The sequence below is a fragment of the Leopardus geoffroyi genome, chromosome X, assembly GCF_018350155.1.
Source record: "Leopardus geoffroyi isolate Oge1 chromosome X, O.geoffroyi_Oge1_pat1.0, whole genome shotgun sequence".
Lineage (NCBI taxonomy): Eukaryota > Metazoa > Chordata > Mammalia > Carnivora > Felidae > Leopardus > Leopardus geoffroyi.
Window position 1 is genome coordinate 57,976,279 of NC_059343.1, and position 24,634 is coordinate 58,000,912.

A 24,634-nucleotide genomic window follows, 5' to 3' on the forward strand; every position below is an offset into this window, starting at 1 on the left:
GGCAATGTCAATCTGATCTCCTACAATCTTGTTCAAATTTTTTTTCTGTTGCATAGACATTTCTAGATCACTTTATCTCAAGGTTTCTGCTTCTATCTTGGAAGTCTCATTCCAATTCAAAATCTCTTAGTTTGATTATGTGATTTAGCATTCTTATTACTGGAATGAACAGTAACTGATTAACCCCACCTAAGCAGTACAAAAGAAAGGGTCTGAGCCTTTTTGCCAATAACAAGATAAAGTGATCTATGTTAAAATTACAACTAAAAAAAAGCATGTACTAATACAGACAAGGAGTTGAAGGAAAGAAAAAACTAATACAGGCAAGGAGTTCAAGGAAAGAATAAACTAAATACAGATTATTTGTTAGGATAATAAAACTAGATATGATCTTTTTCTTTTCATTTTTTTATTATAATCATATGTTTACAGAGTAAAAAATAAAATAGATAAAAATTCTGAAAGGAAGGAATTAAAGCTCAAGGTGAGAAGCCAGTAATAGAAACTTAGCTGTTGTAAAAGAGTTCAGGTCCCCTAGGTTTATAAATGAGACTTATAAGTTACAGATGTCTTTCAGAAAATTACAGAAAACTGAAGGGGTAATGAAAACTAGAGAAGGAAAACTTTGATTTTGTTTTACAAAGAGAGCAGTAGAGGGGCACTTGTGTGGCTCAGTCAGTTAAGTGTCCAACTCCTTTTTTTTTTTTTAATTTTTTTTTTCAACGTTTATTTATTTTTGGGACAGAGAGAGACAGAGCATGAACAGGGGAGGGGCAGAGAGAGAGGGAGACACAGAATCGGAAACAGGCTCCAGGCTCCGAGCCATCAGCCCAGAGCCCGACGCGGGGCTCGAACTCACGGACCGCGAGATCGTGACCTGGCTGAAGTCGGACGCTTAACCGACTGCGCCACCCAGGCGCCCCATGTGTCCAACTCCTGATTTCAGTTAAGGTCATGACCTCAGGGTCATGAGATAAAGCCCAGCACTGGGCTCCATGCTGAGCACAGAGCCAGCATAAGATTCTCTCTCTCCCTCTCCCTCTCTCTGTCTTTCCACCCACCCCTTTAAAATGAATGAATGAATGAATAAATAAATAAATGAATGCAGTAGAGTCCTAAATTTGGCTACTCAAAGTGTGGTCTACAGACCAACAGCATCAGCATCACATGGAAAGCTTATTAGAAACGCAGATCTCAAGCCTCATTCCAGACCTACTGAATTAGAATCTCTATTTTAACAAGATCTTGAGCTAATCATATACACATTAAAGTCTGAGAACCATTAACAAAACATCAAGGATTTGTTCAGAAAAGGGCACGCAAATTCAACTTACTTTATCTTTTGACAAGTTTACTTAAATGATAAAGTCAGAGAGTAAACAGACATAACCTAACAATTTCAGGAAAATGACTCATAATAACAGAGTATCAAGCCATCTAACTGCTTTTCTAGAATGTAAAGCATATGTTCTTCCCTTATCTTAGCACCACATATTACCAGGATCTCATAAGTGGATCTGACTTCTAATGAAGCTTGACTGTAAGAGGTGAAATTAAAAAAAAAAATCACTTAAGAGACATGGTATTTCCATCCATTCATCAATGCATTCAATATTTTATCCGTGGGGCACCTGGGTGGCTCAGTAGGTTAAGCATCCAACTTCGGCTCAGATCATGATCTCGCGGTTTGTGAGTTCAAGCCCTATGTCAAGCTCTGTGCTCACAGCTCAGAGACTAGAGCTTGCTTTGTATTCTGTGTTTCCCTCTCTCTCTGCCCCACCCCCCTCTCACACTCTTGTCTCTCTCTTAAAAAAAAATAAACATTAAAAAAAATTTTTTAAATTTTATCCTTGCATCAAGGTAGATCATCAGAAGCTTAGATCTGTACTACATTAGCTTATAGTACATAGCAGGACTGCATTCACTTTCTAACAGTTAATGCTCTGCACACTTAGCCCTTAGCTTTAATTGCTAAAACAAACTTCTATACATAAAATATACTTATGCTTTTGCTATAAAATTATCATTGTCCATTATATAATGCAACTTCCTATACTGTCTACAGATGCCAAATATGTAACATAAATGAGTGAAACAGACTATAAGAAAAAGCAACTGCCAGATACATAATGAACCTTTAGTATTAACTAAACAATGGTATAAGTATGTTAACATAGTACAAATAGGTAAGAAAATAGAAGCTATACTTTAACTTTGAAATTTAAAAATAAATATACTTAATTTACCAAATTTTTCTTCTGACTTTGATTTCTCTGTTGGTTGGGAAATAGAAAGCTGAAATTCTTTCTTCTCTCTCTTTATACCAATATGTCAATATTCATATGGCTGATAGGGAAAAAGTAGGTGCCTACATGAAAATCTGGGTACTGTCATCAAGAGAAAAGTGGAATGAACGACTGACAGCCGATCAAGAGCAATTAATGTCCACTACATCTGATATGCCAAAGTTGTCTAATTAGAATTCAATACCACAGTACACCACAGTTCAATTTGTAGTTCTTCATTCACGTTAGTATTAATTGAGAAAGTCAAAATAAATAATGTTTTTCATTATCATGATGTTGGAAATGAGAAAACATCTTAAGAATTCAATCTTTGAATATGTAGTTAAGGTAATCATTTCTATCTCTGGAAACCAATTTCAGCATAGAAAAGTGAGTCAGATTATTCTTTGCCAAATGAGTTTCCCAAAGAAATTACTTCACTAAGAACACATGAATTACAATTTACATTTGTGTAATTACTTATGAATGCATTTGCAGAGGCAGATTCAGAGTGTTTATATGGGTTGTCATATTCACCAAAGAGGTCAAGTCTTTGAGCGAAGGCAGAGATTTTTCCCATGGATGACATGAACAAGTTGAATTCTTTCAACAGTTCCAAAAATATTAGTACCTTGTCATGAATGCTATATCACACAAATCTCCCCTTCAGGACTGAAGTATTTATTTCCAGGTGACTCTTTAGGAACTACCCTTGAAGAGAGCCACCTCACCCAAGGTTATGCCCCCTTTCCAGGGCAGCTGACATCCAAGACTACTTAACACTGGCCTTCAAGACATAGCCATCTTATTCTAACTGAAAACAATTCTGAAGGGCCATCCCAGCTTCAGAGTTCCCCATGGGGTAAGCTGAAGCCTTCTAACTTTAAATTAGCCCAATTTATCCCCTTACCTAGTTTAGTCTCCTTTTCTTCCCCTCATAGGTATTGATCCTAAGAGCCCTCCTTTATAAGCTGTCTGCACACTAACCACCATCTTAAAATTTGCTTCTAGGGCAACACGAGCTTTGACAGCATCTCATCCAATAAGCGCCCTAACCTCTAAGAAATAGATGCAAGTTTTCCTTCCACTTCTATTTTTTGGAACAGTTTAAGAAGAATAGGTATTAACTCTTCTTTAAATGTCTGGTAGAATTCCTCCTGAGAAGCCATCTGGCCCTGGACTTTTCTTTGTTGGGAGATTTTTGATTACTGATTCAATTTCTTTGCTGATTATGTGTCTGTTCAAATTTTCTATTTCTTCCTATTTCAGTCTTGGTAGTTTGTATGTTTCTAGGAATTTGTCCATTTCTTACAGATTGCCCAGTTTGTTGGCATATAATTTTTCATAATATTCTCTTATAATTATATTTTGACACAGGCACACTTTGTACATTAAACACAGAAATCTTTTACTTCCATCACAAAGAAATTTGTTCTTTCTCATTTTAAAATGTCCTCTCAGGCTAGCTTACATTCTCTCTTTTTTTTTTTTTTAATTTTTTCTTTAACGTTTATTTATTTTTGAGACAGAGAGAGACAGAGCATGAACGGGGGAGGGGCAGAGAGAGGGAGACACAGAATCTGAAACAGGCTCCAGGCTCTGAGCGGTCAGCACAGAGCCCGACGCAGGGCTCGAACTCACAGACTGTGAGATCATGACCTGAGCCAAAGCCGGCCGCTCAACCGACTGAGCCACCCAGGCGCCCCACATTCTCTCATTTTTGAAAGAGATGTGTGTGCCATAAACATTTAATTTCCTCTTATATTTGCTATAAAAATAACACAAAAAAAGATAAATGACAACTTGACACATAGGTTAAGGTAGAAAATAAAGAAGTGTGGGGACTATGTCAAACTGGAGAATACATGCCCCATGTCTAAAGATAGCAATAGCCATTTAGCCCCAAATGATTGTTGCTTAGTGGGAAATATTGACCAAGTGTTTCCAGATCTTTCAATTTTTTTCAAGAAGTCAGAAACCCTGATTTTCATGTGAAATTGTTAAATACTGGCAATTAATTCATCCCTATGCAACACATCTCTGGCCACACCCACCCAGCTCATGGTTCACTGATTTGCAAACTCTTTCCTATGTGATAGATTCCTTTAGACTGTAGAATTGGGAAAAAATGTTTGTCACTCTTAAAGATAATATTCAGGTAATGAGGGATCAAAAAAATCCATGAGGCATATATAAAACAAAAAATAAAATAACCAAGTAAGTCCCTCCTTATCAGTAATTTCTTTAAATGTAAATTGATTAAACTCCAATCACAAGGCAGAAATTGGAATAATGAATAAACAGAATCCAGCTACATACTGTTTGGAAGACACTCACTTTAGACCCAAAGATACAAACAGGTAGAAAATGAAACGATGGAGAAAGATATTCTATGCAAATAGTAACCAAAAGTGAGCAGTGGTGGTTATACTAGTATCACACAAAACTGACTTTAAATCAAAGTTACAAAAGACAAAGAAGGATGTGATGCATTAATTAAAAATCCAATAAAGCAAGAAGATATAACAATTATAAATATTTACATACTTAGTAACAAAGCATCAATTTAAGAGAACTGATGGTAAAATAGCATGCTACAATAATAGTTGGAGACTTCAAGACCTCTTCTCAAAAATGAAAAGAACAACCATCGGGCACCTGGGTGGCTCAGTTGTCTGAGCGTCCGACTTCAGCTCAGGTCATGGTCTCACAGCTCGTGAGTTCGAGCCCTGTGTCGAGCTCTGGGCTGACAAACAGCTCAGAGCCTGGAGCCTGCTTCAGATTCTGTATCTCCCTCTCTTTCTGCCCCTCCCCTGCTCACGCTCTGCCTCTGTCTGTCTCTCAAAAGTAAATAAATGTTAAAAAAAAATTTTTAAAAAGAATAGAACAACCAGAGAGAAGATAAGTAAAAAATAGAGGATATCAACAACACAACAAACCAACAGACATATAAAGCACATTTTACCCAATAACAGAATATACATTCTTCTCAAGTGCACATGGAACATTTTCCAGGATAGATCATAAGTTAAGCCACAAATTTAGTCTCAATAGAGTTTAACAGCTAGACATTATACAAACTACCTTTTCTGACCACAAAAGTATAAAGTTACAAATCAGTAACAGAAGAAAATCTGAAAAAATTCAGAATTGTAGAAATTAAATAACACACTGGGGTACTTGGGTGGTTCAGTTGGTTAAGTGTCCAACTTCAGCTCAGGTCATGATCTCACAGCTCCTGAGTTTGAGCCTCGCATTGGGCTCTGTGCTGACAGCTCAGAGCCTTGGAACCTGCTTCAGATTCTGTGTCTCCCTCTCTCTGCCCCTCCCCTGCTCATGCTCTGTCTCTCTTTCTCTCTCTCTCTCTCAAAAATAAATAAACATTAAAAAAATTATTTAAAAAGTTAAACAACACACTTAAGCAAGCAATGAAATGAAGAAGAAATCACAAGGGAAATTAGAAAATAGTTAAGACTGAATGAAAATGAAAATACAAATTACCAAAACTTATAAAAAACAGAAAAAGCCAGGTTAAGTGAGATATTTATGTCTATAAATGCTTATATTCAAAAATAAGAAAGATCTCAAATCAACAACCTAATTTTACAATGTAGCGAATTAGAAAAGAAGAACAAACTAACCACAAAACTACCAGAAGGAAGGAGATAATAAAATTAGAGCAGAAATAAATGAAATAAAGATCAGAAAAACAATAGAAAAAAAAATCAATGAAACTAAGTTGGTTTTTTTGCAAAGATAAACAAAAGTGATGACAAATCTTCAGCTAGGTTAAGAAAAAAAGAGAGAAGACTTGAATAAAATCAGAAATGAAAGAAAAAAATTACAACTAATGTCTCAGAAATTAAAAGAATTATAAAGGGCTACTATGAAAACTCATATACCAAATTGGAAAACCTAGAGAAATTCATGAATTCCTAAAAACATAACCACCTACTAAGCCTGAATCATTAAGAAATAGAAAACCTGGGGCGCCTGGGTGACTCAGTTGAGTGTCCGACTTTGGCTCGGGTCATGATCTCATGGCTTGTGAGTTTGAGCTCTACATCAGGTTCTGTTCTGATAGCTCAGAGCCTGGAGCCTGCTTCAGATTCTGTCTCCAACTCTCTCCCTGTCCCTCTCCTGCTCATGCACTGTCTCTCTCTCTCAAATATAAATATAAATAATAATAATAATAATAATAATAATAAAGAAAATCTGACAGACCTAGAACTAGTAAAGTGACTGAAGCAGTAATCAACAATCTCCCAACAAAGAAAAGCTCAGGATCACATGGCTTTACTCCCAAATTCTACCAAATATTTAAAGAATTAATGCCATCCTTCTCAAAGTCTTCTAAAAAATTGGGGAGAAGGAAACACTTTGAAACTTATTAATGAAGCCAGTATTACCCTGATATCAAACAACAACAAGAAAAAGAAAATACAAATGGAATTTTTTTCAAAAGTGGAACAAAAATCCCAAAATTTGTACAGAACCACAAAAGACCAGAAATAGCCAAGGCAATCTTGAGAAAGAAAAACAAAGCTGGAGGTATCATGCTCCTGGATTTTACATAGATACAGTACAATACAATACAGTAATCAAAACAGTATGGTACTGACATGAAACAGACACATAGATCAATGGAACAGAATGGACAGCTGAGAAATAAACCCACACATATTTGGTCAATTAATCTATGGCAAAGGAGGCAAGAATATATAATGGGGGAAAGACAGTCTCGTCAATAAATGGTGTTAGGAAAACTGAACAGGTACATGCAAAAAAATGAAACCGGTCCTTTATCTTATACCATATACAAAAATAAAGTCAAAATGGATTCAAATCTTGAATATAAGACTTGAAACCATAACGCTCCTACAAGAAAACACTGGCAATAAGCTATTTGACATCAGTCTTAGTGATATTTTTTTGGACCAGACGCCTCAGGCAACAGCAATAAAAGATAAACTTTATTAAGGAAATCACATCAAACTAAAAAGCTTTTGCACAGTGAAGAAAACCATCAACAAAATGAAAATAGAACCTACTGGCTAAGAAACTATATTTGCAAATCACACATCTGATAAGGGGTTAATGTCCAAAACATATAAAGAACTTATACAACTTGATGTTAAAAAAGTAAACCGTATTAAAAATGGGCAGAGGACTTGTATAGACATTTTACCAAAGAAGACAAACAGACCAGTAAGCACATCAAAAGATGCTCAGTATCACTGATCATTAGAGAAATGCAAATGAAAACCACAATGAGGTATCACCTCACACCTGTCAGATTGGCTATTATCAAAATGACAAAAAATAAAAAGGGTTGGCAAGGATGTAGAGAAAAAGGAATCTTTGTATACTGTTGGAGGGGATGAAAATCAAGGCAGCCACTATGAAAAACAGTATGAAGTTTCCTCAACAAATTAAAAATAGAACTACCCTACAATCCTGCAATTACACTTCTGAGCATCTGAAGAAAATGGAAACACCAATTTTTTTTTTAATGTTTATTTTTGAGAGAGCAAGAGAGAGAGCAAGCACATGCAAGAAAGAGCACAAGCAGGAAGGGGCAGAGAGAAGACGGGACAGAGGATTCTAAGCGGGCTCTGCTAACAGCAGAGAGCTCAATGTGGGGGTGAAACTCACAACCATGAGATCATGACCTGAGGTAAAGTTGGACACTTAACCAAATGAGCCAACCAAGTGCCCCGAAAACATAATCTGAAGAGAAATTTGAACCATTATCTTCATTGCAGCATTATTTATAAAAGCCAAACTATAAAAACAACCTAAGTGTCCAGTGATGGATGAATGGATAAAGACGTGGTACATTATCTCCAATGGAACACTACCCAGCCATAAAAAAAAATAAAATAAAATTTTGCCATTTGTGACAATGTGGATGGACCTAGAAGGTATCATGCTAAGCAAAATAAGTCAGCGAAAGACTAATATTGTATGACTTCATTTATATGAGGCATCTAAAAAACAACAGAAATGAACAAACAAAACAAACAGAAACAGACTCATTGATACAGGAAACAAACTGTTGGTTACCAGAGTATGACAGTGGAGGGGGTTTGGAGGGTGAGTGAAACAGGTGAAGGGGATTCAGAGGTACAAACTTCCAATCATAAAATAAATAAAAGTCACAGGGATGTAATAAACAGCATAGGGAATATAATGAATAATAATGTAATAATTTTGCATGGTGACAGATGGTAAGTAAACTAATCACAGGGATCATGTTTCAATGTATAAAAATATCAAATCACTACAATATGTACATTAAACTAATAGGATACTGTATGTCAATCATACTTCAATAAAAAAAAAAAAAAAACTTCTTCCTAAACAAACAAAGACACTACAAGAAAAGAAAACTACAGGCCAGTATTCCTGAAGAATACACATACAAAAAACCTCAACAAAATACTAGTAATAAGGTAATCCTCAACAAAAAAAAATTAAACAGCATGTTAAAAAGATCATATACCATGACCAAGTGGGATTTATTCCTAGAATACAAGGATGGTCCAACATATAAAAATCAGTAAATGTGATATACCACATTGACAGAATGAAAGATAAAAATCACACAGTCATCTCAATAGATGCAGAAAAATAATTTGAAAACTTCAACAAGCTTTCATAATAAAAACATCCAACAAGCTAAGAATAGAAGGAAACTACCTGAACATAGTAATATGAAAAACCCACAGTGAATCTCATACTCAATGGTAAAACACTAAAAACTTTTCCTTTAAGACCAGGAACAAGGTAAGGATGTCTGTTTTAGTGACTCCTGTTCAGTACAGTACTGGAAGCCAGAGAAATTAGGCAAGGAAAAGAAATAAAAAGCATCTATCCAAATTGGAAAGTAAGAAATAAAATTATCTCTGTTCATAGATGATATGATCTTATACATAGAAAATGCTAAAGATTCTACAAAAAAACTATTTTTTTGTTAAGGGTTTAAAAATTTTTTTTGATGTTTTTATTTATTTTTGAGACAGAGAGAAAGCATAACCTGGAGAGGGGTAGAGATAGAGGGAGACAGGAACTGAAGCGGGCTCCACAATAACAGCAGAGAGCCCAATGTGGAGCTCAAACTCAGGAGTGCCTTGAGATCATGACCTGAGCCAAAGTCAGAAGCTTAGCCGTCAAGTGAGCCACCCAGGCACCCCTCCACAAAACAAAACAAAACAAAAACAAAAACTAAAACAAAAACAAAAACAAAAACCTGTTAAAATAAATAAACGAATTCAGCAAAGTAGCAGCATATAAAATCAATCCACAAAAATCAGTTGCAATTCTATACACTAACAATAAACCATCTGAAAAAAATTTAAGACGGGCGCCTGGGTGGCTCAGTCGGTTTTTGGCTCAGGTCCTGATCACATAGTCATGGGATGAAGCCCACATCAGGCTCCAAACTTGTGCATGAAGCTTGCTTGCGATTCTCTGTCTCCCTCTCTCTCTGTCCCTCCCCCACTCACACTCTCTCCCTCTCGAAAAAAATAATAAACATTTAAAAACTTTAAGAACACAGCCCCATTTATAATAGCATCAAGAAAAGAAAAAACTTTAAGAATTAACTCAGCCAGGAGGTAAAGAACTTGTACAATGAGAACTATAAGATATTTCTGGGTGCCCGGATGGCTCAGTCAATTAAGCATCCAACTCCTGATTTCAGCTCAGGTCGTGATCTCACGGTTCATGAGTTCAAGCCCCACATCAGGCTGTGCACTGACAGTGTGGAACCTGCTTGGGATTCTCTCTCCCTCTCTCTGCCTCTCCCCTGCTCATGCTCTCTCTCTCTCTCTCTTGCTCAAAATAAATAAGTAAAAGTTAAAAAAGACATTTTTAAACAAAATTAAAGAAGACATAAATAAATGGAAAAACATTCCATGTTCATGGATTGGAAGACTTAATATTGTTAAGATGCCAATACTACCTGAAGTAATCTACAGATTCAATGCAATCCCTACCAAAATCCCAATGATGCTTTTTGGCAGAAATAGAAAAATTCATCCTAAAATTCATATGTAATCTCAAAGGACTCTGAATATGCAAAACAATTCTGAAAATAAAAAAGGTGAAGGACTCACACTACCTGATTTTAAAACTCAATACAAACATAAAGTAATAAAAACAGAATGGTACTGGCATAAAGATAGACATACAAAGCAATAGAACAGAATAGAAAACCCAGAAATAAACTCTCACATATAAGGTCAAATGATTTTTAACAAGAGTGCCAAGACAATTCAATGGGGAAAAGATAGTTTTCTCAACTAATGACGCTGTGAAAACTGGGTAGCACATGCAAAAGAATTAAGTTGGAACTTTGTCTCACACCACATAGAAAAATGATCTCAAAATGGATCCATGACCTAAATGTAAGACATAAAAACTATGAAACTCCCAGAAGAAAACATAGGGGAAATCATATTATATTTGGCAAAGATCTCTCAGATATGACACTAAGAGAATAGGAAATAAAAGGGGAAAAAAACACAAATTGGATTTCATGAAAAAAAATTTTTTTAATTTTAATGTTTATTTATTTTTGAGAGAGAAAGAGACAGAGCATGAGTGGGGGAGGGGCAAAGAGAGAGGGAGACACAGAATCTGAAGCAGGCTCCAGGCTCTGAGCTGTCAGCACAGAGCCCAATGCCGGGCTCAAACTCACAAACTGCAAGATCATGACCTGAGCTGAAGATGGATGCTTAACCGACTGAGTCACCCAGGCACCCCCCCAAAAAATTTTTTAATTGGGGGTGCCTCACTGGCTCAGTTGGAAGAGCATGTGACTCTTGATCTCAGAGTCAAGAGTTCAAGCTCCATGTTGGGTGTAGAAATTACATAAACAAATAAATAAACAAACTTAAACAATTTTTTAATTTTCCATCAAAAGACACTACCAACAGAGTGAAAAGGCAATCCATAGAATAGGAGAAAATATTTGCAAATCATATATATTCAAAAGGATTTAATATCCAGAATACATCATGAACTCCTAAAACTAAACGACCTGATTAAAAATTGGGCAGGTCGGGGCGCCTGGGCAGCTCAGTCGGTTGGGTGTCTGACTTCAGCTCAGGTCATGATCTCACAGCTCATGGGTTCAACCCCATGTCGGGCTCTGTGCTGACAGCTCAGGGCCTGGAGCCTGCTTCGGATTCTGTGTCTCCCTCTCTCTCTGCCCCTCTCCTGCTCACACTGTGTCTCTCTCTCAAAAATAAACATTAAAAAAAAATTTTTTTTAAATACGGCAGGGGACTTGAATAGACATTTCTCTAAAGATGAAATAGGCCAAAATCACATGAAAAGATGGTCAACATCACTAGTCATTAGGGAAATGCAAATCAAAACTATACGAGATACCACTTCACACCTATTGGGATAACTACTACAAAAAAACAAAACAAAACAAAACAAAACAAAACAAAACAAAACAAGAGTTGGCCAAAATTTGGAGAAATTGGAACCCTTGTGCCCTGTTGCTGAGAATGTAATATGTACACCCACTGTGAAAACAGTATGACGATTCCTCAAAAAATTAAAAATTACCATATTATCCAGCAACTCCACTTCTGAATATACACACAAAAAAACTGAAAGCAAATTCTCAAAGAGATTTTTTTTTTACACCCCCATTCATCGCAGCATTATCCACAATAGCTAAAATGTGGAAGTTTTACCTTCCATCAGCTGATGAATGGATAAGCAAAATGTGGCATATACACATACAATAAAATCTTCCTCAGCCTTAAAAAGAAAGCAAATTCTTTTTTTTTTTTTTCAACGTTTATTTATTTTTGGGACAGAGACAGACAGAGCATGAACGGGGGAGGGGCAGAGAGAGAGGGAGACACAGAATCGGAAACAGGCTCCAGGCTCTGAGCCATCAGCCCAGAGCCCGACGCGGGGCTCGAACTCCTGGACCGCGAGATCGTGACCTGGCTGAAGTCGGACGCTTAACCGACTGCGCCACCCAGGCGCCCCGAAAGCAAATTCTTTATATATAAAGCATCCAACTCTTGATTTCAGCTCAGGTCATGATCTCGCAGTTCATGGGTTCGAGCCCCACGTTGAGCTCTGTGCTGGTGGCATGTGCCTGCTTGGGATTCTCTGTCTCTCCCTCTCTCTCTGCCCCTCCCCCAATTGTGCTGTCTCTGTCTCTCTCGTATAAATAAACTTTAAAAAAAATACTGGAGGGTTGCCTGGGTGGTTCAGTTGGTTGAATGTCTTGCTCTCTATTTTGGTTCAGGTCATGATCCCAGGGTCATGGTATCAAGCCCCACATTGGGCTCCATGTTGAGCATGAAGCCTGCTTAAGATTCTCTCTTTCTGCCTCTTTCCCTCTCCCCGGCTCGCTCTCTCTCTCTCTCTCTCTCTTAAAAAAATTACTGGAGGGGCGCCTGGGTGGCAGAGTCGGTTAAGCGTCCGACTTCAGCCAGGTCACGATCTCGCGGTCCGGGAGTTCGAGCCCCGCGTCGGGCTCTGGGCTGATGGCTCAGAGCCTGGAGCCTGTTTCCGATTCTGTGTCTCCCTCTCTCTCTGCCCCTCCCCCATTCATGCTCTGTCTCTCTCTGTCCCAAAAAAATAAATAAACGTTGAAAAAAAAAAAAGAAAAAAAAATTAAAAAAAAATTACTGGCGGGGTGCCTGGGTGGCTCAGTCGGTTAGGTGTCTGATTTCGGCTCAGGTCATGATCTCACAGCTTGTGAGTTCAAGCCCCGCATCGGGCTCTGTGCTGACAGCTCAGAGCCTGGAGCTTGCTCAGATTCTGTGTCTCCCCCTCTCTCTCTGTGCCCCTCCCCCACTCGCTCTCTCTCTCTCTCTCTCTCTCTCTCAAAAATAAATAAAAACATTAAAAAAATTTTTTAATTACTGGCAAATATGTATCAATTGTATATAAGAAAAAATTTTGTGTTCCAGCTTTGTAAAAACATGATGTTATCATCATCATCTCCTCTTCCATAGATATTCTATAAAAGGCTGAATGACTTCTCATCCAAAAGTCGTGTGTCAGGTAGGAGATCGGTCTGCAACAATGGATGGCAAGCTATATAGTTGCAGGCCAAATCTAAACAGCGACCGGTTTTTATAAATAAAGCTCTATCACAGTCACTTCCATTTATTTACAGATTTTCTGTGGCTGCTTTTTTCTCACACTACAACAGCAGAGTAAAGTAGGTGTGACAGAAACTTTATGCCTTACAAAGGCTAAAATATTTACTACCTCACTCTTTATAGATAGTTTACTAACTGACCTAAAATAGTGGTTCTCAGAAACACCTGAAGAACTAATAAAAAATAGAGGTCAGGGCTTACTGGAATAAGGTAGAGCTTGATCTCTATATTTTTATAAAGTACCCTAGTGAACATTTTTGATAAGTTTTATTGAGGTATAATTCCCATACCATACAATGCATCCATTTAAAGTACACAATTCAGTGGTTTTTAATATATACACAGAGTTGTGCACACATTACCCAATCAATTCTAAAACATTTCCATCACGTCAGAAAGAAGTGCCATACCCAATAGCAGTCTCTCCCCATCTTCCCCAACTCTCACAGCCCTAGGCAACCACTTATCTACTTCCTGTCTCTATAACTGCATCTATTCTGGAAATATCATATAAATGGAATGAAACAATATGTGATCTTTGTGACTGGCTTCTTGCACTTGGCATCATGTTTTTAAGGTTTATCCATGTTATAACATGTATCCGTATTCTGTTTCTTTTTATTTTTCTTAATATTTTTAAGTTTTTCTTATTTACTTTTTTTGAGTTTATTTATTTATTTTGAGGGGAGAGGGGCAGAGAGAGGGGGAGAGAGAGAATCCCAAGCAGGCTCCGTGCTGTGCAGAGCCCAATGTAGGGCTCAAACCCACAAACTGCAAGATCATCACCTGAGCTGAAATCAAGAGCCAGACGCCCAAAAGACTGAACCACCCAGGCACCTCTTAAGTTTTTATTTTAATTTCAGTTAGTTAATGTACAGTGTTATATTAATCTCAAGATGTACAATAGAGTAATTCAACACTTCCATACGTTACACCATTTATTGGCAAATGATATTCCATGATATGGGTATACCACATTTTGTTTGCCTATTCATCAGTTATTAGACATTTTGGTTGTTTCCACATTTGAGTATTAGGAATAATATTGTTATGAACATTCACATATAAGTGTTTTATGGACATACTTTTTCTATTTAACTAAGGAGTGGAATTGCTGGGTCAAATGGTAACTATTTAACTTAGTGAGGAACTAATAGTTTCCAAAGCAACTGCCCAATTTTACATTCCCACCGTCAGTGTATGAGGGTTACAATTTCTCTATATCCTTGCCAACATATGTGATTATCTGTCTTTTTGATAATAGCCATCCTACTGGTTCAAAGTGGTTTCTCATTGTGGTTTTGATTTGCATTGCCCTGATGGCTAATGATGTTGAACATTGTTTCAAGTGCTTATTCCTCAGTAATTCTGAGGCACACTTAAGTTTGGGAACGATTAAGAAGTCTTTATGTACTTTAAGGTCCCTTTTGACATTAATGGTAACATAAAGACAGAGCCAGAGAGGTGTATTACTCATAGAACTGCACTCATTCATGCCTTCCTGTTCCACATGACACTGCCCTGTAGGTTAACCTAGGCCTAACTCCTGTTTTATAAAGCACCAACTACCTTATTCCTTTTTCATTTTATTTCTTTTTCAAAATTTTAATGTAAATTTTAAAGTTAACTTGACTATTGATTGTTTAAATCATTAATCAAGCAGTTCCATCTTCTAATTTTATCAGCATAATGGCAGATATGGTGCTATGTGAATATGGATGGATATAAATGGGTATATTCAATACATATTAATAGAAACCTTAAAAAATGTTAGTCTTTAGAGAAAAGAAAATCAATTCTGTACCTTTCATGATACATCAGCAGTTTAGCAATGTTCAGACAAAAGTCTAGAGACATGTCAAGATGTAGTATTTCCATGACAGCTAAAAAAGAGAGAAGATGAAATAATCATATCAGTTTCATTTCTAAGGAAACTTAGCTATTTTCAGTAACTTTCCTTTGTTAAAAATCTACTTTCTAAACGTTTGCCATACACCACATCTTGCCTAATAATTTATCAAAATCTTTTGGGGCATCTGGGTGGTTCAGTAGGTTAAGCACCAGACTTCAGCTCAAATCATGATCTCACAGTTCATGGGTTCGAGCCCCACATTGGGCTCTACGCTGACAGTGTGAAGACTGTTTGGGATTCTCTCTCTCTCTCCCCCCCCCCCACCCCCCACCCCACTAGCTCTTTCTCTCTCAAAATAAATAAACTTTAAAAAATCTTTTTATAAAGACATCCAATGCTAGAGTGTAGTGAAACAGGTACTCTTCTAAGGATGTTAAAGTAACTTGATACAATCTTTTTGAAAAGCAGTTTGGTAATACTATATGCTATGAACACAGTGGTTAAAAGCTTGAGACTTGAAATCAGATAGACTTATATTTGAAACCACTTGCCACCTATATGGTTATAAGCCATATGGGCTATAGTTTTTTCTGAGCCTTAGTTTTGTCATCTGTAAAATGGGGAATATATCACCAGTCACTTAGGTCTGTTGAGAGTGTTACATGAGATAATGAATGAAAATTACATAGTAAAACACCTAGAACTTAGTAAGACTCAGTAAATGACACCTGTTGTTGTTATTATGTATCCTCTCTAATGCAGAAAGTATACTTCTGAAAAGTCATCGGAAATATGGGAAGATGTTTATAAGCAAAGATATTAAAATCAGTGTAGATATAATAACAATAAAAAGGAAATATATTCTCAAATGTCCACTATAGTCAGATGATAAACCATTATGAAACTATTAAAAGTGTTGAATATGAAATAACATAGAAAAACTAAATATGCACTAATATGAAAAATGTTTATAAGACTAGTAAGTAAAAAAATCAGAAAATAAAGCCTGCATGTATTATATGGTCAAAATTCTATAAAACAAACAAATTTAACCAAAATAGAAAAATGCTGAAATTAAATGATCAAACTGCCAGAAGTGATTGTGTTCAGATTATTGATATACCAAATAACTAACAAGTGTATTCTCTGTGCCAGGAACTATGATCAATGCTAAGAACCCAGTAGTGGACAAAACACAAAAATCCTTATTGTACAGGAATTGTACAGTGAATGATGAAGACTATGAATATCTTTTCCATAGTCTCATGGAATGCATACGGACAACTTTTCCAAAAGTTCTCTTTAATGCGTGTTGCTACTCTTTCATAATAAAAAAAAAAATTGTATATTTTTTGATTTCCACTTTTTTTACTTACAAAAAATACTGGTGAAATGCTAATGCCAGCAGTTAGAGTGACCATTTTATTTTTTTAAGTCTATATATTCATTTTGAGAGACAGGTAAAGAGTGAGCAGGGGAGGAGCAGAGAGAGGGGCAGAGATAGAATCCCAAGGAGGCTCTGCATTGTCAGCGTAGAGTCCCATGCAGAGCTCAATCTCACAAACCATGAGATCATGACATGAGCTGTGACACTTTCCCAATGAGCCATCCAGGTGCCCCAAGATTGACCATTCTGAGTGTAAAGTACTTTCACTAGCAAAGAAATGAACAGACTATAAAAAATGCAAGTTTCATATATTCTCTCAACACAACAAAGTAAAAGATAATTTAATATTTTAAGCTATAGAAAACTTGGATTCAGAGAAGTCTCTTAATTTGTAATCTGACATAGCAACTTCATTACTCTGAATACCAAGAAACTAGATTAAATAAAAACAATCTGGGAATAAAGAATAATTTCATTTTAAGCTCTGCTTTTTACCTGTGTTTTGGTAAAATTTGTAATGGAGACTTCTAATCTAAAATTAATCAACTTTAAAGTAGTTGACTCCAGGGGTGCCTGGATGGTTTAGTCGGTTAAGTGTCTGACTTTGGCTCAGGTCATGATCTTGCAGTTCTCAAGTTTGAGCCCCACATCGGGCTCAGTGCTGACAGCTCAGAGCCTGGACCCTGCTTCAGATTCTGTGTCTCCCTCTCTCTCTGCCTCTCTCTCTCTCTCTCTCTCTCTCTCCCTCTCAAAAATAAATACACATTAAAAAAATTATTGTGGCGCCTGAGTGGTTCAGTCAGTTGAGCATCCGACATCAGCTCAGGTCATGATCTCATGTTCGTGAGTTCGAACTCCACGTTGGGCTCTGTGCGGACAGCTCAGAGCCTACAGCCTACTTCAGATTCTTTGTCTCCCTCTCTCTCTGTCTTCTCCTGCTCGTGCTCTGCCTCTCTCTCTCTCGAAAATAAACATTAAAAAATTTCATAAAAATATAAAGTAGGTGACTCCAAAAATCTCTCTGGTCTCCCTATATTGTATTGGTTTCAGTAAACCTATTCCTCTAATTGGTTAGTTGATTTGTTTACTCTCCGACTACAAAACAAGTGGAGTTGTCCTCCTGGTTCCTAACATTTTTCAGCCTGTGTATACTGAGATGATACCATTACCTAGAGATACAGAATCCTCTATATATTTCAGCCTGAGGTCTCTTATTGATTAGCTAAAATTTTAGAGGGCACAGAAAGTTTCAGAAACTAAATTAGCACTAAATTTAGAGCTACTACTAAATTTGATTATTGTCCTATTTATTACAAATTGTTATTGTTGGGGCGCCTGGGATGATCTCACAGTTCATGAGTTTGAGCCCCGTATCTGGCTCTCCGCTGATAGCTTCAGATTCTCTGTCCCCTTCCGTCTCTCCTGCTCCCCTGCTCCTGCTCTCTGTCTCTCTCAAAAAATAAACATTAAGGGGCGCCTGAGTGGCTCGGTCGGTTAAGCGTCCGACTTCGGCTCAGGTCATGATCTCACGGTCCGAGAGTTCAAGCCCCGCGTCGGGCTCTGTGCTGACAGCTCAGAGCCTGGAGCCTGTTTCAGATTCTGTGTCTCCCTCTCTCTCTGTTCCTCCCCTGTTCATGCTCTGTCTCTGTCTCAAAAATAAATAAACGTTAAAAAAAAATTTTTTTTAAATAAACATTAAAAAAATTTCAAATTGTTATTGTTTAATGGATAATCAGTTATTATTATACTAGAATATACTTTAATATAGTAAAAATAATGCAGCTCTATAATGCAACTATATTTTTATATAAAATTAAAGCATGTACACATTAAAAATATTTAGAGTCAATTATTTTATGACTAAACATAGTTGAAACACTATTAAGTGGTCAGTGTGCATAGAGAGACTTTTGGTAGTAGTAACAGCAATAATAGCTACAATAATATGTAACATGTTTTGCACACTCTGCACCAGGTATGGTGCGAAATGCTTTATATACATTTTCTCATTGGATTCTCAAACTAACTAATCAGGTAGACATTATTATTATATCTCTTTGAAGATGAAGAAACTGAAGCACAGAAAAATTCAGTGACTTGCCAAATGACACACAGATGTATATCAGGATGTTTACCCTGTGAGGTGTAAATTTTGGTCCCTTAAGAATTTTGAAAAATAAATAGCAATGTTTATACAAGTGATTATAAAAAGCACAGCACTACAAAGGCTTTTTCTTTTTTTTTAAATTTTTTTTTTCAACGTTTATTTATTTTTGGGACAGAGAGAGACAGAGCATGAACGGGGGAGGGGCAGAGAGAGAGGGAGACACAGAATCGGAAACAGGCTCCAGGCTCTGAGCCATCAGCCCAGAGCCCGACGCGGGGCTCGAACTCACGGACCGTGAGATCGTGACCTGGCTGAAGTCGGACGCTCAACCGACTGCGCCACCCAGGCGCCCCAAAGGCTTTTTCTATCCAAAGTTAATCTTTTTTCATTGTGGTAAACAACTTCAGAAGGGTTGGGCAGCTGTAATTTTTGCTAAGCTAAAAAAAATTGGTAATTCTTATTCAGCTTTTTTCACTACCTAGTATATTTGTAACTATTCCCTTTTCCTTCTCTTTTTCTTCCTGGCTAACAATCTTCTCCCTTTCCTATGTGACCAATTTCCTTCTCAGTCACCGTCAAATTGCACCTATTATTAGCATACTATAAACGATCTGATATTCAACAAATTGGTTATGATATTCCAAAATTGTGTGTTCTTCACACAGATGATACCTTCATGGAGTTCTTCATTGGCTATTTCACTCTTCAAGAGGATTTTCATCTTTAGGAAAATCCCAGCTGAATTTAAATGTTCCTATTTTAAACAGAGAAATCACAATGACATTAAAACTGTAGAATGTAAAAGACAGTTTTCAAATAATTGCCTGTTTTGTTCAATCATAGCAGAATAACTCATGATCAAAGAAAATCAAAATTATAAAAGATCAGATCACAAAATCCAGTTTATCCCTGAGGATATTTTCTGATATTTTATTCAATCTAAATGAAATAATACAAGGGAAAAAAAACACATTTGATTGAGTGGCAAGTATTTAATGGTAGGTCAATAAACTGTATAAATATAAGGCTGTATTCTTATCCTTGTAAGCAAAATTCAATGTCAATTATATTTGCTTTCTTTTGAGATTTTAATAACAATTAAGGTCCTTTGGAAACATGGTTGAATGAAATGAAAATATACTGTCTTCCCTGCAGGACATGCCTGTCAGATTTACTATTAATAACAACGTACTCTCAACAGTTTTTCCAAATCCTTGTTAGCTGGTTCTACGCCATCTGTGGGTTTCTTGCCTAGTTCCACTTTTGCCTGACAGAACACATCTTTACACAGCTGGCTAAAATTAAAAGTGCAGTCTAGGCCCACAGAAGAGAAACTTTCTCTCTACAAAGCCAACCAGCTTCTACATGAACATTGTACTCAGCTCTAAACACAGCAAATAATTATAGCAATTCATGTGTGAGATGCCTTAAGAATGGAAAGTTAGGGAAAGTATGCACTGGTATTAAAAGGGTTTGCAAATATAGATGACATAAACACAAATAATAAGCTGAGGTTGCAAATTTTAATTTATTGCATTACTTCATTTCCTAAAAGATACATTGAAATAGGTCTTGGATTAAATTCCCTTTTACCTTCAGAGATGTACATGTCTTCCAAATCTTGGCAGGATCTGTTTTTCTTCAGTCTACTACACTCACACAAGTTGACATTCTGGTTTTCTCTTTGATTTCATTAACAAACAATTCCAGAGAATGGACAACACTTTGCATTCATTGTATAATCATAGATTCACTTGTATAACATTTGCACTATAGTGTCTATCCTTGTTTCCTGAAATTACACTTTCAGAAATCATAACTACCTGTTAAATCCATCAGCTTTCTCCCTACAATATTCTTTTCTTTTCTGTAACTTTTCTCACTGGTGTTTCTCACTCGATTTCACGCATTCCCCAACCCACCTCCCTTCTGGCAATCACCCGGAAAAAAAAAATGTAGGGCTCTTAATATGAGAGAAGCATTTTTGTTTTACCTGGTATCATCTGTGAATTGTCACTAAGTCAAGGCAATTTAATTATATGTTATTTTTTACTAAATATAAAAGATACCACCAAGGGGCACCTGGGGGCACCTGGGTGGCTCAGTTCATTAAACATACGACTTTGGCTCAGGTCATGATCTCTCACAGTTTGTGAGTCCAAGCCCCACGTTGAGCTCTGTGCTGACAGCTTGGAGCCTAGAGCCCACTTTGGATTCTGTGTCTCCCTCTTTCTCTGCCCCTCCCTGGCTCACATATACTCTCTTTCTTTCTCTCAAAAATAGACATTAAAAAATACCACCATTTTCTTTTTTACTTCTAATTTTCCATTATAATGCAATCTGTATATCATAAAAAAATAAAGAGCAGGGTGCCTGGTGGCTCAGTTGGTTAAGCGTCCCACTTTGGCTCAGGGCATGATCTCCGGGTTCATGGGTTCGAGCCCTGTGTCAGGCTGCTTTGGATTCTGTGTCTCCCTCTCTCCATATCCCCTACCCTGTTCGTGTTCTGTCTCTGTCTCTCAAAAATAAATTAAAATGTTAAAAAATTTTTTTAAAAATAAAGAGCAAATAAATTAAAAAAGCAGGAATACTGAAGCAAATGGCTAAACTAGATTTCAAAATGTGAATCAAAGCTTTAAAAATTCATTAAGTTAATATGCAAAACTAAAAACCTTTCATACCTTGTTTGCTAGGTTTACAGCATGGAGAGCCTTATCACAATATTCTCTGTCATTCCAATCCAAATAAGCAGTGGCTAGTAACCGAAGAACTTTAGCCTAGAATTAAAAATAGAAAAAGCACTCGGTCGAGGGTTAAATTGCAATACAACAGCTGCCTAGCACTTACAAAGTGACAGGCATCTTCTCAAACTTAAGTCATTGTTATGAAATAGCATTTCCTTAGGTAACCACATAGTCTTGGGTTACATCTCATCATTATGCTGCCCACATCAAATACTGTAAGAATTTTATAACAGCTTATTTCAATTTAATACAATTGTGTTAATATAATGATTTTCCTAACTGTTTTAGCACTGAAGTACTTTATTATTCTCACTTTAAAAATAAAGGAAACTAAAGCACAGCAATATTCAATTTAATCATCTTCCCACCTATTGTATAGGTAGCATTGCATTAGGCCTTCATCAAAAGAGATAAATAGAAAGACACAATCCCTCTCTCAAATACTTTACAGCCTACTTGAGATTAACCAATTGGACCAAGAGCACACATACCTTCATTTTAATAGTGACTCATATACTTTCCTATAAAGAAGATCTCTCCTAACTCAGCTAAGTTTTAAAATTAATAATGTATTCCTGAATAAGTCAGTTTCTCCAACTAGGTTTACATTGATAAGGGGAATAACTCTAGCCAGCATTGATATATTTAACTACAGACTTAGATTTTGAAAGAAGGAGCTCTATTTCACTAAAGAATCTGCCTCTAAATATAATGAGGATGTTGGGACCAAGCAAAGATAATCTTAACATATTAGAGCTCTGTAAATCTAGAGAAATGGTACTTAGTGTGTCCTATTTCTGAGTTTTTAAATTCAAAAAGATGGATCAAGTAAGATGTATACAATATACTTAATATTATTATTATTATTATTATTATTATTATGGAACAACTCTCAACTTATAAACTCCCCAGAGCTTTTGTGGAGTAAATATGGCATCTCTAAGAAAACCTGTAACTATTTCATAATACTAAAAGAGTCAAATAATCAGAAAGATGTAACAAAATTAATGAATCTCAAAACCATTATGTAAGGAAAAGAAGCCATACATAAAACAGTAGATACTATATGATTCCATTTATACAAAGTTCAAGAAAAAACAAAAATAATCGACAGCCACAGAAGCCAGAATAGTGGTTTTATCTTGGGGCTATAAATGGCTATTAACCAGAAAGGGCCAAGGGAACTTTTGAGAGTCATAGAAATTTCTGTATCTTGATCTGTATGGTAGTTACAAGACTATCTAGACATGTTAAAATTCATCAGGCTGTACACTTAAGATTTGTACAATTAAAAAAAAGATTTGTACAATTTAGTATATATAAACTATACTTCAATAAAGTGCTGCTAGCATGAAAGAAAAACTACTTCATAATCTATTTCATGATCTTACCTCTCCATACTTCACCATATGAATATGACATTTCAATCATGCTTAACTACTGTAGTCTTCCATCCCTAATCCCTCCTCCAGACATCATCTCATCTTGGTCCCTTGCCTGGTATTCTCTTCTTTCTCCATTTTCACTGTATGGACCCCATCTACTTTTCATGGCCTTCTTACCAGAAAGCTTCTTCAACTGCTCTGGCAACCCTGATACTTCCCTTTACTGTACCACACAGTTTATCACATTTTTCCCAATTGTTTCATTTATGCTAGTTTTTAAAATCTATTTTTGGGGGTGCCTGGGTGGCTCAGTCGGTTAAGCGTCCGACTTCAGCTCAGGTCACGATCTCGCGGTCTGTGAGTTCGAGCCCCACGTCAGGCTCTGGGCTGATGGCTCAGAGCCTGGAGCCTGCTTCCGATTCTGTGTCTCCCTCTCTCTCTGCCCCTCCCCGGTTCATGCTCTGTCTCTCTCTGTCCCAAAAATAAATAAACATTAAAAAAAAAAATTACAATCTATTTTTGAAACTTTAACTGAAGTATACAATACATACAAAAAAGTTCAAAAATCTCAACAGTACAGCTCTGAATTTTCACTAAGTTAGCACGTGTATGATAACAACATAGAAATCAAGAAACATAACATTAACAGCAACAGGTTCACCTCAAGACTCTCTTTGACATGATTTCCAAACAAGAGTAACCAATTACTTGTTTTCCAGTACCATGTACACTTTAGCTCTACTTGCTTTTGGCATTTACATTTATGGAATCATACAGTATGTACTACTTTATAAATTGCTCTGTTTATTCAACATTGTATGTGAGAATATATCATTGCAATTATTGTAGCTCATTTATTCTCATTCCTATATAATATTCCATGTTACACTATAACAATTCTTTTATTATTTTAATTGTGCTAAAATACACATAAAATTGACTATCTTAACCATTTTTTAAGTGTATGGTTCAGTAGTATCAAATATATTCACACTGTTGTTCAACTATTACCATCACACACCTCCAAAACTCTTAATATTGCAAAATTGAAACTCCGTATCCATTAAACAATAGGTTCCCATGTTCTCCTCCCTCCAAACTCCTTCAACCACCATTTTACTTTATGTCTCTATGAATTTGACTACATCAAGATACTTAAATGGAATCATACAATATTTTTCTTTTTGTGATTGGTTTATTTCACTTAGAATATTGTCCTCAAGGGGCACCTGGTCTGGCTCAGTCAGTTAAGCATCCGACTCTTTCATTTAAACATAATTTATTGTCAAATTGGTTCCCACACAACACCCAGTGCTCATCCCAACAAGCGCCCTCCTCAATGCCCATCACCCACTTTCCCCTCTCCCCCACCCCCCATCAACCCTCAGTTTGTTCTCTGTATTTAAGAGTCTCTTATGGTTCGCCTCCCTCCCTCTCTGTAACTTTTTTTTAGCATCCGACTCTTGATTTCAGCTCAGGTTACAATCCCAGGGTCTTGGGATCGAGCCCCGTGTCAGGCTCTATGCTGACCTTGCAGCCTGGTTGGGATTCTCTCTCTTCCTTTCTCTTTGCTCCTCCCCTGCTCATACTTTTTCTCTCTCTCTCTCAAAATAAATAAACATTAACAAAAATAATTCTGTCCTCAAGGTTCATCTATGTTGTAGCATATGTCAGAATTTCCTTCCTTTTTGAGGCTGAATAATATTCCATTATATTCATTTCTA

At 36.6% G+C, this 24,634-nt stretch overlaps 1 protein-coding gene across 1 annotated transcript in view; it reads right to left on the reverse strand.

Annotated features, from left to right (window-relative positions):
* TEX11 (testis expressed 11) overlaps positions 1–24,634 on the reverse strand; it is a 241,843-nt gene that overhangs the window by 141,896 nt on the left and 75,313 nt on the right. The window contains exons 11-13 of the mRNA XM_045471521.1: positions 21,463–21,558; positions 19,454–19,535; positions 15,240–15,318 (exon numbers count right to left, since the gene is read on the reverse strand). Of these exons, the coding sequence (XP_045327477.1) occupies positions 15,240–15,318; positions 19,454–19,535; positions 21,463–21,558 (257 nt within the window). The remainder of the gene's footprint in view (positions 1–15,239; positions 15,319–19,453; positions 19,536–21,462; positions 21,559–24,634) is intronic.